We start from the raw sequence: 24,355 nt of genomic DNA on the forward strand, positions 1-24,355 counted from the left end.
ACCCAGACGCATGTTCTTTGTGGAAATTATCAGATTCAATGAGTTAATATACTCTTAAATGACCTTAGTTGTTAGGCGTTAAACAATACACAACCAAACTTAACCAATAAATATCAGTGAAATATATAGCAGAACATATCCGGAATCGAAATTAACCAGGCCACAGAAAGAAAGAAATAAATGAATAAAAAAATGATTAAAATGTAATTTTAAACTTGATAATGGTAGGTAAAACAAGGGTTTGATAAAATGTTAGCCTTAAGTTACATAAAAAATCGATCACTGTGTACTGCATAGAATTTGTGGAATGTTATATTGTTGCACATTACCATGGATGGTACGAGGATGAAAATCTAGACTTCATTAATTATATCATTAACTGTATCAATATTTAAAATTAAATTTAAATCTTTAATAGATATATAACTATGACGACTTTTGAGCCGTTAAACACATCTTTTTTATTCCGTAATCCATAAATACAGTCGTTATTTATCGTATAAACAACGCAAATTTGTGACAATAACCACATTTTGTCAATATAATAAAAATGTCTCGATAACTGTATATATTGTTGGCACGATAATGTGTGCGCGTGTATGCACGTGATATTTACAGTGACGTTGACCTAAGCGCGAACGCTAACGAGACGTGATCTTCCACGCGATGATACAACACACCGGCATATATGTCTGCCCGCCCAGAGTGTTCTTAACCCAAGTTTTGTCATCATACATATTCCAAGTTTTATCACAAAAAACTCTTATCTAAAAATTACAGTCAATTATTAATATATACATGCCAATGATTATCATATCAATTTATCGTGCGCTAAAAAATGATTATTACAACGATCAGATCATACAATGGTATTATCTATGTTATTGTCACTAAGCTGACAATTTTTTACCAGTGTATGACAATGCACCAAGCTCTTGCATTCATAGATTCACACATAATAATACATATCACTCCGCAGCAGCCTTTTTCTTCTCGCTTTTACCTTGAGAATATTTTCTGCAATCTGGTTTCAATAAAGCTGATGTGTCACGGGTGCCGGGAGACTATTTTTACTCTACAGCTCCGTAACACGTATATAAATATAGCGCAATTTTATTTCTCGATAGCACAGGAACCCTGTATGGTGCCCCCTCACGGGCATCACGTAGATCTGATAAATGTAATATTGCGGATAATATCGTATGGGTCAATTTGACTTATTATCTCAAAGGTCTCCTGTCAAACGTCGATGTGAAATTACAAGCTGCAGGTAAGCCACTAATTAAGTCAATTACTTAGGGAGTTATTCACATAACGTGTCGCCTGATTGCTGTATGATGTCGATTACTTTCCCTGAGTGTCGACACATCTTGATTGGGCGTACACGGGACCATTAGCAGTTAAGAGTATACATATATGCTCTATTAGTTTATTAATGATGGGTTGTAAAGTCGTTCTTGTCAGAGCTCTTGTTAAAGTGCCTGTCGTAACTGCCTGGTTTTCGCCGGACATCATTTTGGGGTTTTTTTAGCTAAAGGAGTGTTCCGTTTACACTGATGTTTATTCTTACGACTCTGGTTTGAAATACTTAATGTACCAAATATATGTTTCTTATACGTGGTTGATTAGATACTTTTTAAAATACATGGTGTCGCGATTTAATGAAAAACGAAATGAAAGTTGTAAGTTAAAAATACTTTATATACTGTAACATGGAGGCTTTAATACACTGTAAAGTTATGGTTTAAGTATAGCATTTACTCATATTGTTGTGTCATGTATATTCATTAACAACAAAACATGTGACGTTTAAATGTATGTATCTTAATCATGATGGATTCGATGTCTATATGAACTAGATAAAAGTTACAACGTTATTACATGAACAGAGTTCGTCAAACTATTGGAAGAGGTGTTCTGTCAAACATGTATACATCTGCATCTATAAAGATATCCATTGTCGTAAAAATATATATATCACATATTCAAATTTCATGCGAATATTCCAAACAATGGTTCATATTAAACCATACTTTCATCGATATTCTCTTACCAGGGATTTGCGTAGCTTAATAAAAATTCATATGAAAATAATACAGAATTTCTAAATAGTTCCTTTATTCTCGTAATGCTTTTCCATATAAATTTTGAGTTAAAGAGTTAAAGAATTTTAATGAAATCGGGGCCTGGCATATTTCACTTCACAGACTTTCACTTTTGTTTAGTATTCGATGAAAGAGGAAATAAATGTTCGGGGAAAATTAAATTTTCTGATGTAACCTGTTGTTCAAATTTTGTGACTATTCGTTAGTGGAGTTTATGTGCAAATTGATGTTGATATGGATGATATCCAGGGTTCGGTGAAATTAATCTGCTACTTATCACAAAGAATGCTTGGAATTTTGGTATTCTTCGTCTCTGCCCCTGTCTAGAGAAGACGCTGTTTCGTCACTGTATAGGTGAATTTGATCACTAAATCCCTTTCTGTATTGTGACACACTATTTTAGACCAATTTCATTATTTTCCCCAAGACTTCACAGCAAGGTTTCCACACTTTTCACTTCCTATCCTCACTGATGAGTCCTCGATTTTCTTTTACTCTGGTCCAAATATTGCGATTTATGTGAGTGACTTTTCTGAGTTTTCTAGAGGGAAGGGTTGTTGAAGAACATTAGAATGATGTGATGTGAAGTAAGAGATGTTCGAGGATTATTATCAATAGCCTGGTAGCTTAATCAGAATAGTATCCTTACCAGCCACCACCAGATCTGTATTTTAATCAGAATGGTATCCTTCCCGGCCATCGCCAGATCTGGATTTTAATCAGAGTGGAATATTTTAATCAGAGTGGAATCTTTACCGGCCATCGCCAGATCTGTATTTCAATCAGAATGGTATCCTTACCGGCCATCGCCAGATCTGTATTTTAATCAGAATGGTATCCTTACCGGCCACCACCAGATCTGTATTTTAATCAGAATGGTATCCTTACCGGCCATCGCCAGATCTGTATTTTAATCAGAATGGTATCCTTACCGGCCATCGCCAGATCTGTATTTTAATCAGAATGGTATCCTTCCCGGCCATCGCCAGATCTGTATTTTAATCAGAATGGTATCCTTACCGGCCACCACCAGATCTGTATTTTAATCAGAATGGTATCCTTCCCGGCCATCGCCAGATCTGTATTTTAATCAGAATGGTATCCTTACCGGCCACCACCAGATCTGTATTTTAATCAGAATGGTATCCTTCCCGGCCATCGCTAGATCTGTATTTTAATCAGAGTGGAATATTTTAATCAGAGTGGAATCTTTCCCGGCCATCGCCAGATCATCTGTATTTTAATGGAATGGTATCCGTATCAGCCACTGTCTAATCTGTATAGCGTAGTAACTGCATAATGATTTAAATTGTATTTTAATGAGCGATACTTTTTATAAATTGTACTTATCCTCTGAATGTTTCTCTAACTGCATCGTTTATATATCAAAGTTGAAAATATTAACTTACAGGGTTGAGAAACTTTTGATAGATTTGTCTGAATCACAGTCTGATGCGAAAATACTCCGTGCTCGTATGCGATGCGACATGTTATGACATATTATGACACGTTCGCTCATATGCCCGATCGTTCCATTGTCACCGTGCCAGTTCTCTCGCTGAGGGACTGAAGTAGATGGTGTTAAACGTTTTGTTACACTACGTTCCTTTTCAGATATCAATATCTACCAACGGTTTAATTAACTTGAGTTAGAAGTAAGGTTTTTTTTATACAGCGATATTCTGTAAGTTTTTGTGCAGTGTAGATAGAGCTAATATAACCTGCGTGTACTATGTCTGCGTCCTTGGTAACAAATTGACATCACAGCTACAAATGTACTATAAGTACAACACAATTAAGTCTGAACTCCTGTACTCATGGTAAAGTACGTTATACATATAACATATATAATCAACATACCTTATTGTATAAATAAGTCTGATAGGATATCTATTACACCAGCCCGATAGTAATTGTATATAAGCTAAACGTGACGTCATTCCAGGGTATGGTAATTGGACAATTACAGAAATACAAATTTCAGAAAATGTTACGGGAAATCATGAGTTTCTCCTTCTTCGATTTACCATGTCCGTCAATATCGAAACAGGTGTATACATTGTATTGGAAATATATTGATGTAATTATCAAAAAATTATATATATTTAATGGATATAATTTCAGAACAAGTAAATTTGTAAGATAATGAAAGGAAGTATTAAGTAAACTGCCTGTGTAGTAGCTGTACACATAAATAGTCAAAACAAAATCAGAACCTAAAGGACGCGTAATGTTTGTCTTTCACAAAAATTATCCGGTTGTGTCTTTTTGTTATTTACCGATTTTTTAGGAATCAACAAAGGAATATCTCCTTAATGAGGAAGTAATAAGAATTGTATTGTAGATTTACCTTTCAACAAATTATCCTTTCCATCACTAACTGATTATGGTTCTGTCACCTCTCCGCAAAGTTTAGTATCGATATATAGGAACTCGCTTAAATTTAAATTGTCTTTATTCTATTCCGGAACATGTTATCCTCTAGACTTTCTGCATCTACTATGCAAAGTTTATATTTAAGCGTTATTTTTGAAACAAAAGCCACATTGTGTACTTTTGTTATCAATCAACACTTTATCTAATTAAGTTGAGGTTGTTATTACTGACATTTGATATGGAAATAAACTCAGATATATACAATCATGTTCTGTTATACGGGTTATACGAGTTAAATCCTTCTTTAGAACATTAGTATGCATCATGAAATATAAAAGGGAACAGTAAAAGAATTAAGAAATGTTAAGTACATGCAGTATAGTTTATGACCTCAATATTTTCCAATCGGATGACCTTGTGTCCCACATAAGTGATTTTTCCGGTTGACTTTATTTTTTTAAACATCATCAAGTACGGTGATATGATACACATGGACAGATGCATAGCTGTTCAGAAATACTCGTCTATAGTGTCAGCGTCCTAGTTACCTTTTTGAGAATGTGATTTAACCCACATTTGACCTAGATTTGTATGGCGTGTGTCGTGACCTAGATTGGTATGGCATGTGTCGTGACCAAGATTTGTATGGTGTGTGTCGTGACCTAGATTTTTCTATAGCGTTTGTCGTGACCTAGATTTGTATGGCGTGTGTCGTTACCTAGATTTGTATGATGTGTGTCGTGACCTAGATGTGTATGGCGTGTGTCGTTGGTGAATCAGAAGACGCTTAATCTTTTGAAATACCTGGTCTTAATATCCTTGTAATTTTGTTCAAGTGTCACCATGCATATCTTTATCATATTCTGATCTCGGTTTATCAATTTTGAGTTAAAATGACGGTTTCGTATGGCTGTGTTTTCTCTGTTGTTTCTTACTGTTACACGTGTACTAATGGTGGAAGATGTATATATTATATACACATCACCAGCTCATGCGTGGCTGTATACTGCCGAGGTGGCATTTCTATATTACATATGTTCTACGCTTGTCTCACGGTTTTTCCGGGAGATATCCGCATACCTCCCGGTGCCATATCCTGGAGGTGTAATGTAACATATAAAATGAAAGACCAGTGAGTAAACTAAACCGTTATAACATTGGGGTCATGGAAAAGTGAACAAGACGAATAAGGCCAGATGTTACATAGCTACTTGGAAACGATATGATATCCAGGTTTGGATATGAAATTAATCTGCTACTTGTCATTTTTCATCCCTGACGTTGTTTCGTCAATGTATAGGTGAATTTGATCACTGAACCCCTTTCTGTATTGTGACACACTGTTTTAGGCCAATTTTATTATTTCATTTTCTAGCCTCACTGACGAGTCCTCGGTTTCCATTTACTCTGATCCAGATATCACGATTTATGCGAGTGGCATTTCTGGGTTTTCCTATGGGAAAGGTTGCTGAAGAACATTTGAATGATGTGGTGTGAAGTAAGAGATTTTCCAGGATAATGTATCTATAGCCTGGAAGCTCCTTGGTCACTGTCCCGTTCTCGTTGTGAGGACGAAACACATATATCTAGATTTCTATTTCATGGTCTTTTCATTCGTTTTATTTATTTAAGGCTGGAATAACAACGATTTTGTAAAAATCTCGGTTTCTCTTTATCTTTATTTAGTGTCCCCTTTTTTTTAAAGCAGAGTCAGTCCTGCAACTAACAGCAGTGGTATACAAACTTTACAAACAAATAAATATCAATTAAGCCTATGTATGTGCCAATCTTTATGCATACTTTCCATTTAGTACTTTTAACTTGACCATCATAAGTAAACAATACATAATTCATCTGACAGTGTTATCAATACATTATGTAAATATGCTACTTTTCCGACATAGAGTAATTATGATCGAATGAACACAATCATTGTTGTATATATTTCATACAAAACTAAGTATTTCGTATCTTAGACACGCTCCAAAAGCTTTTCTTTTCATCTTTAAGATGTTGATACATGTTGATACATGTTTTCCCTATTTGTCATACAACTTTCGGTGTTATAAGCTATCGTTATTTGGCAGCTGATAATGTTATTGCAATTTTTTGTTTCTTGGTGTAAATTATATATATTTCTGCATCACAGTTGCTGTTTATGTATTTTTATGGCATGCGGTGTATACGCCGTCAGTGACACTGCATTTTAAAATAAATAATAACCCGTCTCTATAACTGTGACTTTAATAAACAATACTATAGAATGTTCGGTTAGGAGATTTAAATATGGATACGTTATAAATATGTTTTGCTCTCAGTTTGGTTTCATTACTCAATGTTCGCCTGCCACATCCCAATGGATTCATCATACTTACGACCACAAAACACATTAACCTACACATTTTTTAAATAGTCAACCTGAGGTTATGTTTTTGTTTTTGCAGGACAAACGTTGACGCCAGCCATACACGTAACATGGTGACCGTCGCACGATGACGTCATGTGAGATTACGCGTAGTGTAGCCATGCGTGTACCACCCGTGATGGTGAGTGATACTACGAATAGAACATTGTAGATAAGTTATCCGTTTTCACTGTCATAATTTTATCTCAGCTGTATGATAAACGTGATGATTTCAAATTTCCTATTGTCAGTTTTCCATTTCTAGATTGTAACATCCATGTTCTCCCAGCCTACAGTGTTTAAATGTCCCAGTTGATTCGATATTCAGTTCGTTTGCGTATTGGTGTTATCTGTTGTTTCAAGTTTACTCGATTAGAGTAGTAGTTAGTAGTACCGCTACATTTCTCTACATGGTTAGAATTTTAACAGGAAAAGACAAAACTTTATAACGTTATCTTCATTTGTCCATATAAGACTTACTATTATACTGTGTAACCTCTTGACAGCATGAACTAAAGCTGTGAGAAGTCAGATTGTTTGTGTTAGGAAAGTTCTGTTATATGATTACTGGAGTAGGGATGAAACATAAGCGTAATCAAAAAATCAAAAACAAAATCTGAAAGTAAACGGGAAGAGAGCATTTATGACCATAAAGCGAAAATTAAACTCCCTAATCCGAACCAGAACGGTACTAATGCTCATCTTAAGTTGTTATACTCCAAGAATTGTACAGGATTAGTTAACTAATGTTCACCCTAAATCATTCTAGAGTCAAGTGTTAGACAGGGCTAGTGTACTTATGCTTACCCTAAATCATTCTAGAGTCAAGTGTTAGACAGGGCTAGTGTACTTATGCTTACCCTAAATCATTCTAGAGTCAAGTGTTAGACAGGGCTAGTGTACCTATGCTCACCCCGAATTATTATAGAGTCATGTGTTGGACAAAACCGATGTACATGTACTAGTGCATGCCCGAGTTAAATCAGTGAACTTATGCTCACTCTGAGTTATTAAACCATCAAATATTTCTAAAAATTAGTGATCAGAGTCCCTGAACTATTGCACTGCTAAGTATAGTAAGGAACCAGTATACTTGTAAGAACTACAAATGTAGTAAGAACTCTTTACTGAGATTTGTTTACACATGAAGGTTATATCACCTCTACTTGTAAAATTCACACCGATCTCTTACCAAAAATACAAAACAAACAAGGATCGTACTCTCATCTAGTATTTAAAGTATCGAACACCTTCACTAATTTCATATGAAACTCCCTTTTCCATGAACATGCTTAGAAGTGTACTCAAACAGACTACAACATCACAGCCGCTTACCTCGATCATTACTTACAAGGCAACCAACAAGGATGGCTTACAGCTTAGCTTTATAAATAGGCGTGGTAGTTTCAATTTCCCAATGGTTACTTTTCCATTATATATATATAGCAAAATCCCTATATCCTCTGCCTATGGTGTGAACAGTCCCATTTGATTCGATATTCAATGACTTTCTATTGCCACGATTTCCCTGACGGATGTCGATGACAGACGGAGATGATGAAGGCCATGGGAAAGTTTTATAGTCAAAATCATATTCTCATTCTTTTTCCTAATGCGATATGAAATACGTGTTCGAGGCTTGTTGGCCTAGTGGTCCCTTTGTCTTCACTCTATCTCTCATTTGAGATTGTAATTTAACACAGGTTTGACATTCATTTGTATGGCGGATGTAGTCCTTTTACAATTATCTTAATGCAAATCTATGTTGTTTTTGGGTTTTTTTTTATATATGTTTTTTATTATTTTGTACTACGTGTATCTATATTGAGTAAGAATTACGGTTTCGTTACGATGTCGGTGTTCTTGTTGTTTTTGTACTGCTGATATCATAGCGTGTTGTTGTGTATATACGCATGACGTCATTTATATACGAGATCACATTAGTGTCTAAAGCAGTTTTACATCTGTATTGTAAATATGCAATATCGGTTTTAGTGAAAGACAATATTTCACGGCAAGTAAGCTGTGTCAAACTATTAACTTTACTATATTGTTTCTTTGCAGAAAAAACAATATTCATATACAGGCTTCGGATGTCCATGTCACAGACGTGATGTTGTCAGCAGGAGGCAGCTTTCTACGAAAATCCCTTGTGCAGATCATCCTCCTCTTTCTTATCATTAAGGATGCCTCTATCACAAATTCTATGTCTATTCCAAATAATGTCAAAGAAAATATCACAAACATCAATGATACGACGGTCCAATCACATTCCACGCAGGCAGACCGCTGTATACATTGTTATTTACCATCTGGCGAAGACTTCCAACATAACGCCTTCATTAAAAGGCCCCCGGAGACCTACGTAGCATTTAAAGAGAGCACAGCTGTATTCGAATGCATTCCGAGTTTATTTAACATCTCTAGCGATGACGTCACAGTCACGTGGACAATTCCATTTTCAGTTCCGGTGACGTCATATGATAAACTACATTCCGAGGATGCAACAGGAGCATTTATAACCCCAAACAGCTCAATTTTGATTATGAAAAATGTACAGCCTGAATTCTCCGGAATTTATCAGTGTGTTGTTGAGACCTCGGAGAGTACACTAATAGCGGAGATGAACTTGATTGTACGGATATATGTGATCGATCTATACAGCTGGCTCATCGCCGGAATTCCCGGATTTTTGCTCGTATCCATGTGTGTTGTCATTACGTTCTTTTATTGCAAAATTGAGAAAAACCGAAGGGAGTTCTACCGAGCACGAAGAATTATTAAAGAACAACAAGTATTGTACAAGTACTGACACATGTAAATTTTATAATTGCATATTTATAACTATTGTGAATTTATCTGACCTTCCGTCCTATGGATTTAGCGTTATTTTACAAATTCAAATCAATAAAATTCAGGAAAATTGGTATATTTATCATTTTATTAGTCCCCTGCCTATGAAACCGGAGGACTATATGTTTCCTCCACGTCTGTCTGTCAATCCGTCAACTCAGTTTTTCACACTTTTATCAGCCATGCTTCAAGGAATATTGGTGGAAGTTAGCATGTAACCTTAGTATGAGAAGCTTTCAAATATATTTGTTAATAGGTGATCATCATAGACTAAATAATATGATTATAATCGGATCTACATCAGTTGACTAAGTGTTCTAGCTCTTTTCTATTATATCTGCAAATTCTGTGATTTCATTTCCAAAGAGTGAACCAATGAAAAGTTTTGAAATCTAAAATCTAAATAAGCCATCCTTCACCTGGTCATAGTGCGTTATTTTGTCATCATTTTTTGGTATAATTTCTGCCTGAGCTCCGGTGAACTAGTTTATATTTCAACATTATCATAAACTCAAGGCAACTGTTGTCTCTCTATATATTGTATGTTATTAAAGTTCGTTTGGTTTCACTCCGTACACCGATCATATAGATCTTTCGTGTTTTGTTCTGCCTGTCAGTCAGTTTTTATTAATCTTCATGGTTTACTATGTAGTTTATTTATATAATCATTGATTTGACGTCATCGTTCGTATTTGTGTAGTTCTTAACTTGAGTAATTTTGATTATTTTCTTTTTTTTACATAGCTGTATTGTGTACTTGAGCCTTATTCTTTGTAGATTTATACGAATCTGCCAAGTGCTCGTATTGTTTATAATTTGATTAGGTTACCTATGTGAACGTCAAATAAGGATCAGACTATCAGTTCAAAAGATCGGGACAATGTTATCAGAAACACGATACACAAATTATCTGCTTTTCACAGCTTCAACATGTGGTGTTGTTGGGTCATAATGACATTACGTAATCCCAACACAATTTTATTTATGTTTTATTATTGTTATTTTTTCGTAATCTTATGATGGACAAATGGCCTTTGTATGATGAAAGATTTATCCCTTTGAACATTTTCAAATCATTCATTTTTCACCTTAAACACTTTCGTGCAGTTTTTTCCTCCCGATTTCACATAGTTGCTACACCTTACGTACCAAAGCGTTCCAGTTCTGTCTTTTGTTTCTCGGTGTCGTTTTGATATAGATACGTCGATCAGTTACATATAAGTTACATATACCATTATTGTGTGTTAATTCCTGTAGCTTGAAGTTTTATTAATGATATTGTAATAGTCATCTTGTGATCAAGCGCGAAAAAAAAATGAAGAAAGCCCTTTAAGAAGTATATATTACTATTAAACGCACCTTATAATGTGAACTCCGAGAGATGTGAAGTTGTTAATTTTCATTTGCATGTTATCCTCAAAGAAAGAACTTTAAGCTACAAACAAGTGTCTTGAATAACAACATGTTCAAGATTAAGATGTTTGAGCAATAAAGTATTTTTGGTGTTTCTTTCGTTTTGTGTTCTTTGTCATTGGTCATAATAAATGTATCATTAAAGATATATTTCCTATATCAAAACACTTTCTTCTTTCATTTAAGCATTGATGTCATTTTTTTTAGTTTCATCGGGGTATGAAACAAATTTTGTTTGCAAACTGTACTCAAGGTAAACTCTATCTTTACACATTATGTAGATATATCAATTAAACAAATCAATTAAAACGGACGATATTTTTTTGAGGATATATCTTACATCCGATGCATTTAAGACACTTTTGCATTTTTTTTGGGGGGGGGATCGTAAACATATAGAGCGTTTCATGTTAGGTATTGTAGTATCTCCCCGAAATAAAACATATCTTCACACATATATACCTACACTTATATCAGTATATAGCATATGTCATTGAGTACACTACTTCTATAGTCTCAGATATCTTATATACATGTTCACAGTAACATAAATACCTACTCTTTCTATATCATAAGTATACAGTACATAGTCATAAAAGCACATCATGTCATGATCCATGATGTGCATCCCTCGTTACCATTCAGAATAAGCAAAATAAAAGACAATAAAACTTTTTATTTTTTATTTTTTTAATGAATTCCTCACTGTGTTTTGTACAATAACAAATTATTATTCTCCAAAATGATGTTAACATAATAAATGGTCAGCAAAAACGGGAAAATATCTTTAACTACAATTAAGAGAAATGGTACAAAATGCAGTATTCCTTTTCAAACAACTAAAAATTCTCAATTCCGCTGGCTACAGGTTAACCATAATATTCTAACAATCTACTCTTATGAGTATAAAGTAGGATTATCTAACAACACTAATTGTATTTTTTGTGATAGAGAAAGGGAGACAATTGTGCATTTGTTCTGGAAATGTGAGGATGTTTGGAAGTTTCTGGCAAGTCTTGAAAGGCTATTAGAAGCACTAAAAATCACATTACCGATTAATTAAGAAATATTGTTGGTTGAATGGTAAATGTTCATGATACAGGCATTCATAATCGTATCGACAATGAGATTGTTCTTCTTATCAAATCCTATATCTACAAATGGAACTCCTGCTGTTATGGCTCTAGTAAATGTAATAAAAGAAAACTGTGTGGTTCAAAAATGTATTTCATATGGTAAAGGTGACCAATGTCTACAATTTTGTTGTAAATGGATAAAAGAAATGGATCAAAATAATCGATATCGCCTGTAACCTGACATGAATAAGACTGATAAAAAATTCTTCTTCCTCTATCAAAATTCTAATTATTCAGTAACTATTTTGTGATTTAACCTAAATTATAACCTGGTTCAGTCTTGACTTCCTTCAATGACATGCTTGTTGTGATATCTATCTTTTCTTTTCCTCTGTCCTTTTTCTGTACTATTATCAGCTTCCCGTTCTTTCATTTCACCTCTTTTTTCCTTATAACAGTATCATATTAAATGACACAATAACTCTCTTTAAGCAATCGTTAGCGATAAAGATATTCTTTGTATAATTTGTATTGTACGATATGTAATCATATGAAAGACAATTTTTTTAAATAAATTATTATTTAGTTTATACATGTATGAACTATCATTGTCACTGTATTGAAAAAAAACACTCTTTTGAAAAGAAAAGAAATATAAAAAAAACTTTCAGAAAAAGGTACGTACCCGTCCATCCACTACATTTGCAAAACATAAATACATACACTACATATATCAAATAACATTTCAATACTTTGTTACTCACTCACACACATCAATCTACACAGACGAACCACATATATCAAGTTCCCTATGATACACAATTCGTTGTCTATCAACCTACATATAATTTTACTCAATAATGGTCTCCTTTTCAGCTCTATTAAGTAGCCTTTATACTAAGATCTGACTGTACGACCTATCAAAAATCAATGCAGCGTCCTTTTCCCCAGCACAAGATTAATTTTATAAGCAAACTACTCATAAAAACAAACATTTAATCCTTGTTACTCAGTGACTTTGGTCGTTATTGCTTTAATTTTTTTCATGATTTTCAATCCTTAAAGCCGTCGTTCTTCTTTAGTATACTTGTATTAACAACTGTCTATGTTCTCAGAATTTTACCTCAAATGTTATGGTTAATTCCCTTATACATCGCTATTTTATATGACACGTGCCATTTCTGCAAAATGGCAATCACGGTCTGTAATCTGTCAGTACTAACTGACAAAACAAATATTAAGTTAACAAGTACGGATCCGTGTGTTTATGTCAGGACGATGGATAATGAAATATATGGATCACTGTTTTATACAGTTCAACTTTTTACATGAACAGTACATTGGTACACTAAAAGCATCAAACTTCATTTTTAGTTTGGAGTCGTCGTCAACGTCCGAATGCACAAGAAGCCAAATGATGACGTTTTCCAATTTACACTGATCACAAGTCCCGTTTCTGCAACAAATAAAATATACATATGGGCGATGTGAATAGTTCAAAATATAATTACCTATTCAAATGAATATATGACCGTTTACTTAAATTTGATGTTACAAAATATTACGGAAGAAAATAAATGAAATTTTGTGAAGTAAAACAGTTAGTATGAAACGTAATCATCTTCCTATCAATATTGACACTTAATAAAAAGTGTATCATGTAAGCAAATGATAGGTCAATAAGTGGGTTTTTGGGTTTTTTTTTTTTTTTTTTTTTGCGGATATTATTCAAAATATCATTTTGTCATTTAATATAACCAATAAGAAAATGTTTGAGTTATCGGTATGATATATTGAATATATCAGTATACTAAAAACCGTACATAATTTAGTGGTAATCTTATCTTAGCTCTTTCCGCACTGGAAACATTACGCTAAATTATCACTGCTCTAATTTATGAATGCGATGATGTGTTCAAACTAGAAAATTCGCAAAAATTTGAACACGCCAAATTCGGTACGTTTACAGTATATTATGTTTATCAAAACGTATAAATATGAATAGATAAATGAAATCTGAAGATTTGTAATAATGACTTTATACGATTTATTACATTTTTACCACTGAAATATCGACAATTATATATTCTATAAAAATTCACTAGTGTAAAAAAAATATCACTTTTTTATTTGACCAATCAAACAAAACAATGCTAACAAACGACAATAGGGAAAATTAAATGCTGTCCCGGTACATTTTGCTATAAAAATGTAATAAACAGAAAATCTAACAGTTTATTCAGTAATATCAAATAAATTTCAATCGTGATAATTTGATATTTTTCTTGAGTGCTTTTGTTCATTCGTGAAAAATATCAAAATATCAGCCCCACTCGTGAAATATATTTGGTATTACAGAAGTCACTGTTAGATACCCTCTATATATGTATGTGCAATACAAAGTACAGTACAACAACTATTTGTGATCATACATGTAATGGGATAAATAGTCGCTGATATTAAATTCGTTATGATAAGAATTTTTATACTGACTTGCAAGGATCAGGAACAGGGATGACTTGATATCTTTTGTTAAGATAAACTATCATTTTCAAGGTATTTTGCACATTAGTCCTATTTCCCTGCACAGGCTTGTACCGAGTTTTTCTGAAAAAAAACCACACCAAAAATAGCATTTATTTCATTAATAAGACAAATTTGATCAAGAATGTTTTAGTGATTAGGTGAGTCCGTGGGTAGGTATGGGTAGGTATGGTAGGTATGGTAGGTATGGGTAGGTATGGTAGGTATGGTAGGTATGGGTAGGTATGGTAGGTATGGGTAGGTATGGTAGGTATGGGTAGGTATGGTAGGTATGGTAGGTATGGGTAGGTATGGTAGGTATGGTAGGTATGATAGGTATGGTAGGTATGATAGGTATGGTAGGTATGGTAGGTATGGTAGGTATGGTAGGTATGGTAGGTATGATAGGTATGGTAGGTATGGTATGGTAGGTATGGTAGGTATGGTAGGTATGGTAGGTATGATAGGTATGGTAGGTATGGTAGGTATGGTAGGTATGGTAGGTATGGTATGGTAGGTATGGTAGGTATGGTAGGTATGGTAGGTATGGGTGGTTGTGTATGGTAGGTAGTGGGTATGGTAGGTATGGTAGGTATGGAGTAGGTATGGTAGGTTGGGTAGGTTGGTGTTGGTATGGTAGGTATGGTGGTTGGGTATGGTGGTCTGGTAGGTATGTGGTATGGTAGTTGGGTAGGTCTGATGGTAGTTAGGGTATGGTAGGTCTGGGTCGGTCTGGTAGTGGTAGGTATGGTAGGTCTGGTAGGTTGGTGGTTAGGTGTGTCTGGTAGGTCTGGTAGGTTTGGGTAGTTGTAGGTCTGGGTAGGTTCGGTAGGTATGGTGGTATGGTCGGTATGGTAGGTATGGTAGGTATGGTAGGTATGGTAGGTATGGTAGGTATGGGTAGGTATGGGTAGGTATGGGTAGGGTATGGTAGGTATGGTAGGTATGGTAGGTATGGTAGGTATGGGTAGGTATGGTAGGTTGGTTAGTATGGTAGGTATGGGTAGGTATGGTAGGTATGGTAGGTATTGTAGGTATGGTAGGTATGGGTAGGTATGGTAGGTATGGGTAGGTATGGTAAGTATGGTAGGTATGGGTAGGTATGGTAGGTATGGTAGGTATGGTAGGTATGGGTAGGTGGTAGGTATGGTAGGTATGGGTAGGTATGGTAGGTAAGGAGGTACTAGGTAGGTATAACTACATACATGCAATAGAACACAAGGTAGGCATATCATCGCGGATGAGTAGGTAGGAATATGGTAGGCTCGTGATATACAAAGCGTCATTAAAACCATTTATCGACTGATAAAAAACCTTTACCGTAAAATATTAAAATATTGAATAAAATATATATTGTATTAAAAGAGACTACAATATGAAACATTATTTTTGAGAAACTTCCATCTAACATCCTCTTTACGCGATAGTCTTTATAGAAACAATTTTAGTCAAGGAGGTGGTGTAAAAATGACCTTCAACAATAACATAAGGTGAGGCTTATATTCAATCTGATGTCTTTTGTACAATCTTGTGAGATTGCAGGTGGTAGAAACTGCTGGTGGATTTTAAGTACCGATCATTATCGTAACCTGCTTGTCACGTTTTAGTTCATGTGAATAGTCATACGATTAAGAAGTCAAAATATATATAATATATATAATATTGAATATTATGGTATTTATTGAAATTATTGAACATTTTCACCTGCGTATCCAGATTTGGACATTTCTTTTGACCTATTGCGAGGTTTGGGTCGCCTCCTGTAATAACTTTATGCCTTTAGCATCACTGACCAAGACAAACATCAGTATGCTGCATTAAAATTCATTTTTGCTCTACTGTATCTTACTCACAATTTGTTTTTGAAAGATTTTGATATTTTGTGTGATTGCTCAATTTTTCAGATTATCTCTTAAATAGACATGTAGACAAGACACGTGGTCTTACTTACGTTGGACAGCAGTTGTCACGGTCATTATCTTCAAGTTTAAGATCCTGGAAAGCAGCGAGCATGTTGTCCTCGTTTGTCTTCTCGTTCATGAAATCAATTTCTTCTTTTGTGTGAAACAACCCAGGATAAGTATCCATAACCTTGTCCGGATCCATTTTAGTGGAAAGATGAGGAAGATCGTCTTTGTTAATTTGTTCAGTGTAAATATTCTCATCTCTCTTATTTTGCCCGTCATGTCTATTTTCAAGGTCAAGATCTGTGCTTTCTATATGATCTTCAAACTCATTGAAAATAGTAGTGTCAAGTTCATTGCCATTTTCACCATGGTTACCGTCCGGAACAATATTATGATCTTGATGTGAAGTTGCTATGTCAACCTTATTAACTGTCGTTTCAGAGTCACGATCCAAGTTCGTCGTGTCAGCATCATGATTCTTCTTAACTTTCTCAATGTTCGATAAAACATTATCAAAATCAAGATGTGTAACACGTCCCGGATCGAGTTCCGTGTTTTTGAAATCCTGCAGCATCTCACAGGAAGCCGTTGAGAATAAAATACAAAGTAGTACCACCATCTGGGGAGAGAAACGATCATAAATGAGATGTTTGAGAAACCAAAACTAACGGGAAAACATATCTAGCTAAAAAAAAGTTTGTTTTCATCTTATGCAAAGAGACAACAAAGTAACGCCAACTATGGCTTGCATTTGTGGCATAATATGAAATATTTGGTTGAATTTTCAAATATATCATCAATAAACACAGAACAATGTGAGCATAAATCAGATTTTTTCTACTCTGAACAATAAATAGATAACATTAAAAGATCATTACTGGCTCTTATACAGTAATGACCTTTCAACCTAGATTACTTGTTGTTGTAACAATATGATTGAAAAGGACTTGAAAAGAATTGTAGATGACTGTTCATTGCTTTTGTATCATGTAGCAGATAGCAAATTATTTATTTTCCTTTTTTGTTATTGTTGGGTTTTTTATATACCATTATCGTTCAACAAAGAACTGACGATATGTCTACGAACAAGTTTTTTCCATGTCGAATAAAAAGAAATACCGACAAAATTATAAATCATATCACTAAAACGACATTTAAGATTTACAACGATAACAAGACCAGATGTTATTAAAGAATAAACGTCTTCTGTTTTATCGACGATACGCGTCGTAGAAATTTAGGTCAAATCCATGTCAAGGCACCTTATCAGATATCGAATTAAATGAACAGATTTTATGAATCTATTGTTTAGCTAAACATATTATGCATATGTTGTTTACTCGAGTCTTATGCTATCAACATTTACAAAACATCGGTGTTATCAATCGCTTTTCTCCGATAATGGATAGTTTGCTAAAATAAAGAAATATACAGTAATTATATAGGCAAGATATTAAGGTGGTTTTAAAAGACTGATGGGTTGAGTCGTAACTAATGTAGTACCAACCATTATGTTCCTCATCCCCATTCTCTTCTATTGCTTCTTCCTTCACAAATATCTTATCATGGATGAATTCTTTGATTTATAATAAGATGTTGATTGGAATTCCACATCGTGAGATTTTTTTCCCTCCCTATCGCGTGATATACACTTGATAAAACTCTTGTGAATCAGATGTGTATGTCAAGTACAAGTGATCTGTGGCGGAAATATATCAAGATTGGTTAGCTTGAAGTGTCGCATTGATAGTTTCTCTTTTTTCTTATACGTTAACTTACAATTGATACTACATTGAAATTATCACTATTTAAATCAGTATTGTAATAACATGTTAAAATTAAGTAAACAGAAAGGATAATATTGAAATACTAGCTTGTCGATACTGTGTCAAGCATCAATGCATACATAGTAATCGTAATGAATTCGATTGGCTGATTGACTAAGAAATCAATCTACGTCACACTAACAAATACATTTCATCATGTAATCAATAGGAATGTCCAGAAAAGCAATGATTTTACAGAATTTCATTATTCATTCATCTTTATTGAGAAAATGATTAAGTAATGATAGTTTAGCTTCATTTGTAGACAAAATAATATCAAAAATATCTTCAATGAGTTTTAATAATAATGATACGAATACAGAATTTACTTTTACTTTACGAATAGGTACAGTGCTATAACAGTAACAGTACTAGTGTAAGTAAAATATAGAAAAAAGCACAGTGTATAATTAAAATGATAAATAATATCGTAATATATTGTATTATTTCAAAGAAGGATAATTAGTTAGATATTTTGCAAATAAAGAACTTTGATATAATTAAATAAAAGTAAGAAATCATATTGAATATTGACTGATTCAATTTTTATTATCATAGTTTATTTCATTCCGGTGTTACTAATCTTAACTGAACATGTACTGGTAAAAAACTGATGTGTCACAATATCTTTGAAAAGGTTGTATTACATAATACAACTTTTCGATAACGTTATTGTAATAAATATCTCTTTCATATGAAGAGAGCGGCTTAAGAACAGATGGTAAAATTATTTCATTATTATTTTCCTATTAACAAATCCAGGGTGACAAAATTCAAATTTTCTATTTTTAGAAAATAATATGTATGCAAGTAATAGGTATTATCAAAATAACTAAGTGATATTGAAAATTATCAGAACAATTATGGATACCTTATTTACCAAAAGTTAAAGAGTGGATGATAGTAATGTCAGTATAGAACAATGGAGAAATTGGAATACAAATAAATATATGCACTTGTTTACAAAACATTGTATATTGTGTAACACATTCTTTATCGGATCTAGTATTGTGTAACACATGCTTTATCAGAACTAGTATTGTGTAACACATGCTTTATCAGAAACAATAAACAGCAAATCACTCTTCATCAAACTATTGGAATTGCTATTTAAAAAAAAAATGATATTCAATATGGACTATCATGTCTTGCACAATACACACAAAATATCACAAGGATGGAATTGTATTGTCTGATTTGGTATTTTATCAACTATTTGTTTTATTCCAATCAACATTATCATTCTAAAAACAAAATGGTTATCTAATAAAAATCATCTGGCAAAAGTCAAATTCAAGATATTGGAAAAATTCTGAATCAAATATCATTATTGCTGAGTGGAAGTTTATGTATAGATAAAAATTAATAAGTGCCCGTTAAATTCCATAACTCATTGTTATGTGTAAATGATCAATGTCTGTTCATAACATCTGTTAAAACTACTTTATAAATGTATAATGTCCATTGCCATGTGTGGATCAACACCTCAACCAATACATAATCAATACAATAGATAAATGTTTGGTTTGGATTCATACTACATCCAAATCTAGTCTACCATAAGCATTGAGCGGACGCTGACCATCAAGGGGAGTTGATTGGGTCAAGAGATGTATTACAATAAGTAATTTGTTTTCATTTTAAACACAGTATATAAGAAAGTTATGATAACTACGGGTGAAAATAAATTTCTTTCTGATCACCTCTTTGGTCCATCTATATTCCACATACCTAACGTAATTGTAATTTTAACTAAAAAGGGAAAATAATGGCATACTAACGAAACTGTAATTCTGATTTAAGACAGAGAATACTGACATATTAACGTAACTGTAATTCTAACTTAAAACAGAGAAAACCGACATATTAACGCGATTGTAATTCTAACTTAAAACAGAGAACACCGATATATTAGCGTAATTGTAATTCTAACTTAAAACAGAAAATACTGATATATTAACGTAATTGTAATTCTAACTTAAAACAGAAAATACCGACATATTAACGTAATTGTAATTCTAACTTAAAACAGAAAATACCGGCATATTTACGTTATTGTAATTCTAACTTAAGTCAGAAAATACCGACATACATTGTATCGTCAAAATCGTAATGCTGATCATAATAGACAAAATGACTTAAGAGAAAATTACAATTTCGCTTGCATGTGAGTTTAATGAAGTTGTTTTTCTCTAAATTATACATATACAATGCTTATATATATTTTTATTATATATGTAAAAAGAGTAAGATAACAAACAGATAAGTACACCTTATATGTACTTGAATATCATCGAAACCCGCTTCCGTCGTACCAGTACGGAAGTTATGACGCGGAAAGCTATGTCCAATTAGAAAGCCTGTAGCATGTACAAATATATATAGATATAGATATATAGTTTTCTGCTCATTACATCGTTTAACTTGTACTTTAAATTGTGTGTACAGAACATATTTCGGGGAAATAGTTTCATGCATGTATTTTATCAAGTACGGTTACATAGAAATGAAAATTAACATAAAAGTATGGTACTTAAGAGAATGTGGCACATATGGAACGCCAAAGCTGTCTTGTACGATAAATGTTCATTATATGATTTGATTTTACCATTTTACGATATCAAAATCATCATTTTATGGTGAGATATTGTCATTTTATGACATCATTTTGCTGTTATATAATGCGATGTTGCCATTATCTGATGTAAAAAATCATTATATGGCGCAACATTACCATTATATGATGAAATGTATCATAATATGATGCCATATTATCTTTATATGACGTGATTTTCCTATTATATGATACGATTTTCATATTATATGATGCCTTTTTTATTATATGATCGGATGTCTTCTTTATATGATGTAATTTTATTATTACGAGATGACCTTGATGGAGTCGCAGCAGGATAGCATTTGTTTATGCATGTCACATATCTGAAAATTCAACAAACGAAACATAGGAAATGAAAGTCCTGAAAGTTCAGTTGCCATCACCAATAATTAGGATATATATTGCACAAGAGCAATTTTGTACTTTGAAATAAAAACCTCAACACGAAAAATTTAGCATATTAAGCACTGAAAGTCAATTTACCATAGCAATACTTTAAGACATGTTAGACTTAAACAACTAAATACTTTTAAGAGTCAACAAAAGAATGTTCGAATATAAAACCCTGAACTACCATCAACAATAAGCACCAAATAATGGTCGAATAGAAAACCCTGAACTGCCATCAATAATAATCAAAAAGAGAATTTCGAATAAAAAACGAGAAGGGAAATTAAGTACCTCAGATACCATTATACAACAGTCGAGAAAGTCATGCAAAAGGAGAAATATTTATATTGGCGATAATGGAAAATTGCCGTCTTAACAAACAAAGGTTTTAGTGTTGCACAACAGCCAGTGAGCGACTAGTACTTGTTGGGAATGTTCTGAGAATGTGTTCATTTTCGGGCATTTATGTAGTTAAGAAAATACTTTAATACACGTTATGATTATATTGTAACATGCTAGTTAATTGGAATTTAATATGAACGCTATATAATCATAAACGAAGCTTCCTTCAAGTCGTATGTAAAAGAAGGTTAAGAGAAGCATTTCGACTACAGAATCTAATATAGCGAACCGGAAGGGGCAGCGTCCTAAAATGAAAATATGCTGGAATAAATATATATACCATGAAATACACTTGCTAAGAAATCAGCTCGAATTTTGGGTTGAATAACGTTTCATTAATCTTGGTAATCGTCCTTAATATATTATCTAAACTGCATGTTAAGGTTTATTAAATTATAAAATTTACTGAGGAGCAGGGCTATTGCACCTCCTCAATCCAGATTGTGACATTTCTGTCGGTCTGTTTCGAGTTACTTCCGTAGCCTCCTAGGTCTCCAAGCTTTCGGTCCTTAGCATCACTGCGAGTCCAAGAAGGGCGAGTCGGCAGTGTGATATATAAAACTGGACCGTACAGCCGACTCGTCCTTCTTGGACTCGCAGTGATGTTAGGCACATTTTTTATATTTAAAAAACGTGATGAATTATGGATATTCATAAATCGCCTGTAAATATCCATAATTCGTATCTAAATATCAATAAATGAATTATGGATATCCATAAATGAATTATGGATATCCATAAATGAATTATGGATATCCATAATTAAGTTGATTTATGGATATCCATAAATAAGTATTTATGGATATCCATAAATAAGTATTTATGGATATCCATAAATAAGTATTTATGGATATCCATAAATCGAATTATGGATATTAGAATTAATTATGGATATTAAGAATTATTTATGGATATCCATAAATAGTGACTTTTTTCCACTTTGGCTTGCCATACATTTCAGCTGATCTGCTGTGTCTTGATTCTTAGTCTTGTGAAAGATGATATTTTAAAGTTTCGTACAATGCTCGAGATTTAGTTTTGTGAAGTTTATTAGTCGCTGGTGCGTTTATTACAATGTTGACGATTTTATTGTTTTTTCGCTGTCTGTATCCTGTGCTATAAAAGCATGTTTAAGAGTGTGTTTTGTGCGATGATTACGCCTTTAGTGTTCTTTCGGAATATACTACATTATGTAGGCATGTTTATAGTCAAGGGTGTATCACGTGTTATGTAAGCATGTGTACAGTCCCGGATATGTTTTGTGCAATGTTTAGGCCTTTATTGTTATTTCGGAATATACTGCATTATGTAGCAATGTTTAGAGTCACGAGTTTGTACAATACTTGGGCTTTTATTGGGTTTTATTCGGTGTATCCTGTACTATGTAAGGATGTTAAGAGTCACGAGTTTGTACAATACTTGGGCTTTTATTGGGTTTTTTTTTTTAGGTGTATCCTGTACTATGTAAGGATGCTATGATTCCTACTTTCATTATCAGTACTTTATTTATAACGTTATTGTACATTGCTGTCTCGACAAATAAGTAGATCACTAAGACAAGAGGTCCAGAGGGCTTGTATCGCTCACCTGGTTGGATTTGACCAAACGTCACAATAATGTTCATGTTCAATTTGTTAGTAGCTTTATTTGTTGATGTCGAACAATGCTATATGATTATGGCGTTGGGATATCGACTGATTTAAAGATATAACCACGAAAGTCCTTTATGTCTATGGCCCCAGGGGGATCAGTCACCATTTATGCAAAAGCTGTTTCCCTTACCCGAAGGATGTTTCTGACCAAGTCTGGTTAATATATATTCAGCACTTTATGACTAGAAGCAATTAAACGGATTTACTCTTTCTCCTATTGGGCCCCGCTCAGAGTCACCATTTATACAAAATATGTTCCCCTTTCCCAATGGACGTATCTGAACAAATGTGTTAATGGCTTGTTCCTATCGTCATGATCTCCGTGACAGAGAGATACAGGGTGACGAAGACTAAAGGAAACTTTTGTGAGGTGAACCGCTCGTATTCCTTTGGAATTATTCTGTTTCCTTGTGTGATTTAAAGTCACACGTATTAAATGCTTGTTGATGTGGCTAGTGGTTCCATTGTCACTACGCTCTAATTGTTTGAGATTGTGATTTAACTCTGATTTGACATAGATTTGTATGGCGGATGTCGTCGATGAAGTAACACAGGACCATCTAGTCTTATTCCCCTTGTTCTTTTCTGGAGTCTCCATCTGAATCAATATTTTTGTTCATATTTTTCCTTCAATCGATTTTGAGTTTGAAATTTGCTCTCATGTTTATGTCTGTATTTGTTTGTTTTTGAAACACATGGAATTCCAAGAAGTTGGCAAGAATGCATGGACGTTAATGTTATGGAAGAATTTTAGCGTTTTGGAAGAAGTGGATCTTTCTTTTAACATATTGCAAATTCCGAGAATTTCAAT

The 24,355-nt window shown here is 33.6% G+C and overlaps 1 protein-coding gene and 1 long non-coding RNA gene across 2 annotated transcripts; one reads left to right on the forward strand and one right to left on the reverse strand.

The window, feature by feature from the left end:
* The first annotated feature begins 1,129 nt into the window (after positions 1-1,129).
* On the forward strand, positions 1,130-11,246 carry LOC117343987. The gene is made up of 3 exons (XR_004536106.1): positions 1,130-1,270; positions 6,926-7,027; positions 8,950-11,246. It is a non-coding gene; the product is annotated as an uncharacterized LOC117343987 (long non-coding RNA).
* A 641-nt stretch (positions 11,247-11,887) lies between these two features.
* LOC117344357 lies at positions 11,888-18,203 on the reverse strand. Its single transcript, XM_033907095.1, has 4 exons — positions 18,165-18,203; positions 16,702-17,276; positions 14,721-14,834; positions 11,888-13,683 (listed from the first exon to the last, which is right to left on the reverse strand). The coding sequence occupies exons 1-4, from the start codon at positions 18,183-18,185 to the stop codon at positions 13,527-13,529; spliced, it is 867 nt and encodes a 288-aa protein (XP_033762986.1). The 5' UTR covers positions 18,186-18,203; the 3' UTR covers positions 11,888-13,526.
* Between the last annotated feature and the right edge of the window lie 6,152 nt (positions 18,204-24,355).

The sequence above is a fragment of the Pecten maximus genome, chromosome 15 (genome assembly GCF_902652985.1).
Source record: "Pecten maximus chromosome 15, xPecMax1.1, whole genome shotgun sequence".
Lineage (NCBI taxonomy): Eukaryota > Metazoa > Mollusca > Bivalvia > Pectinida > Pectinidae > Pecten > Pecten maximus.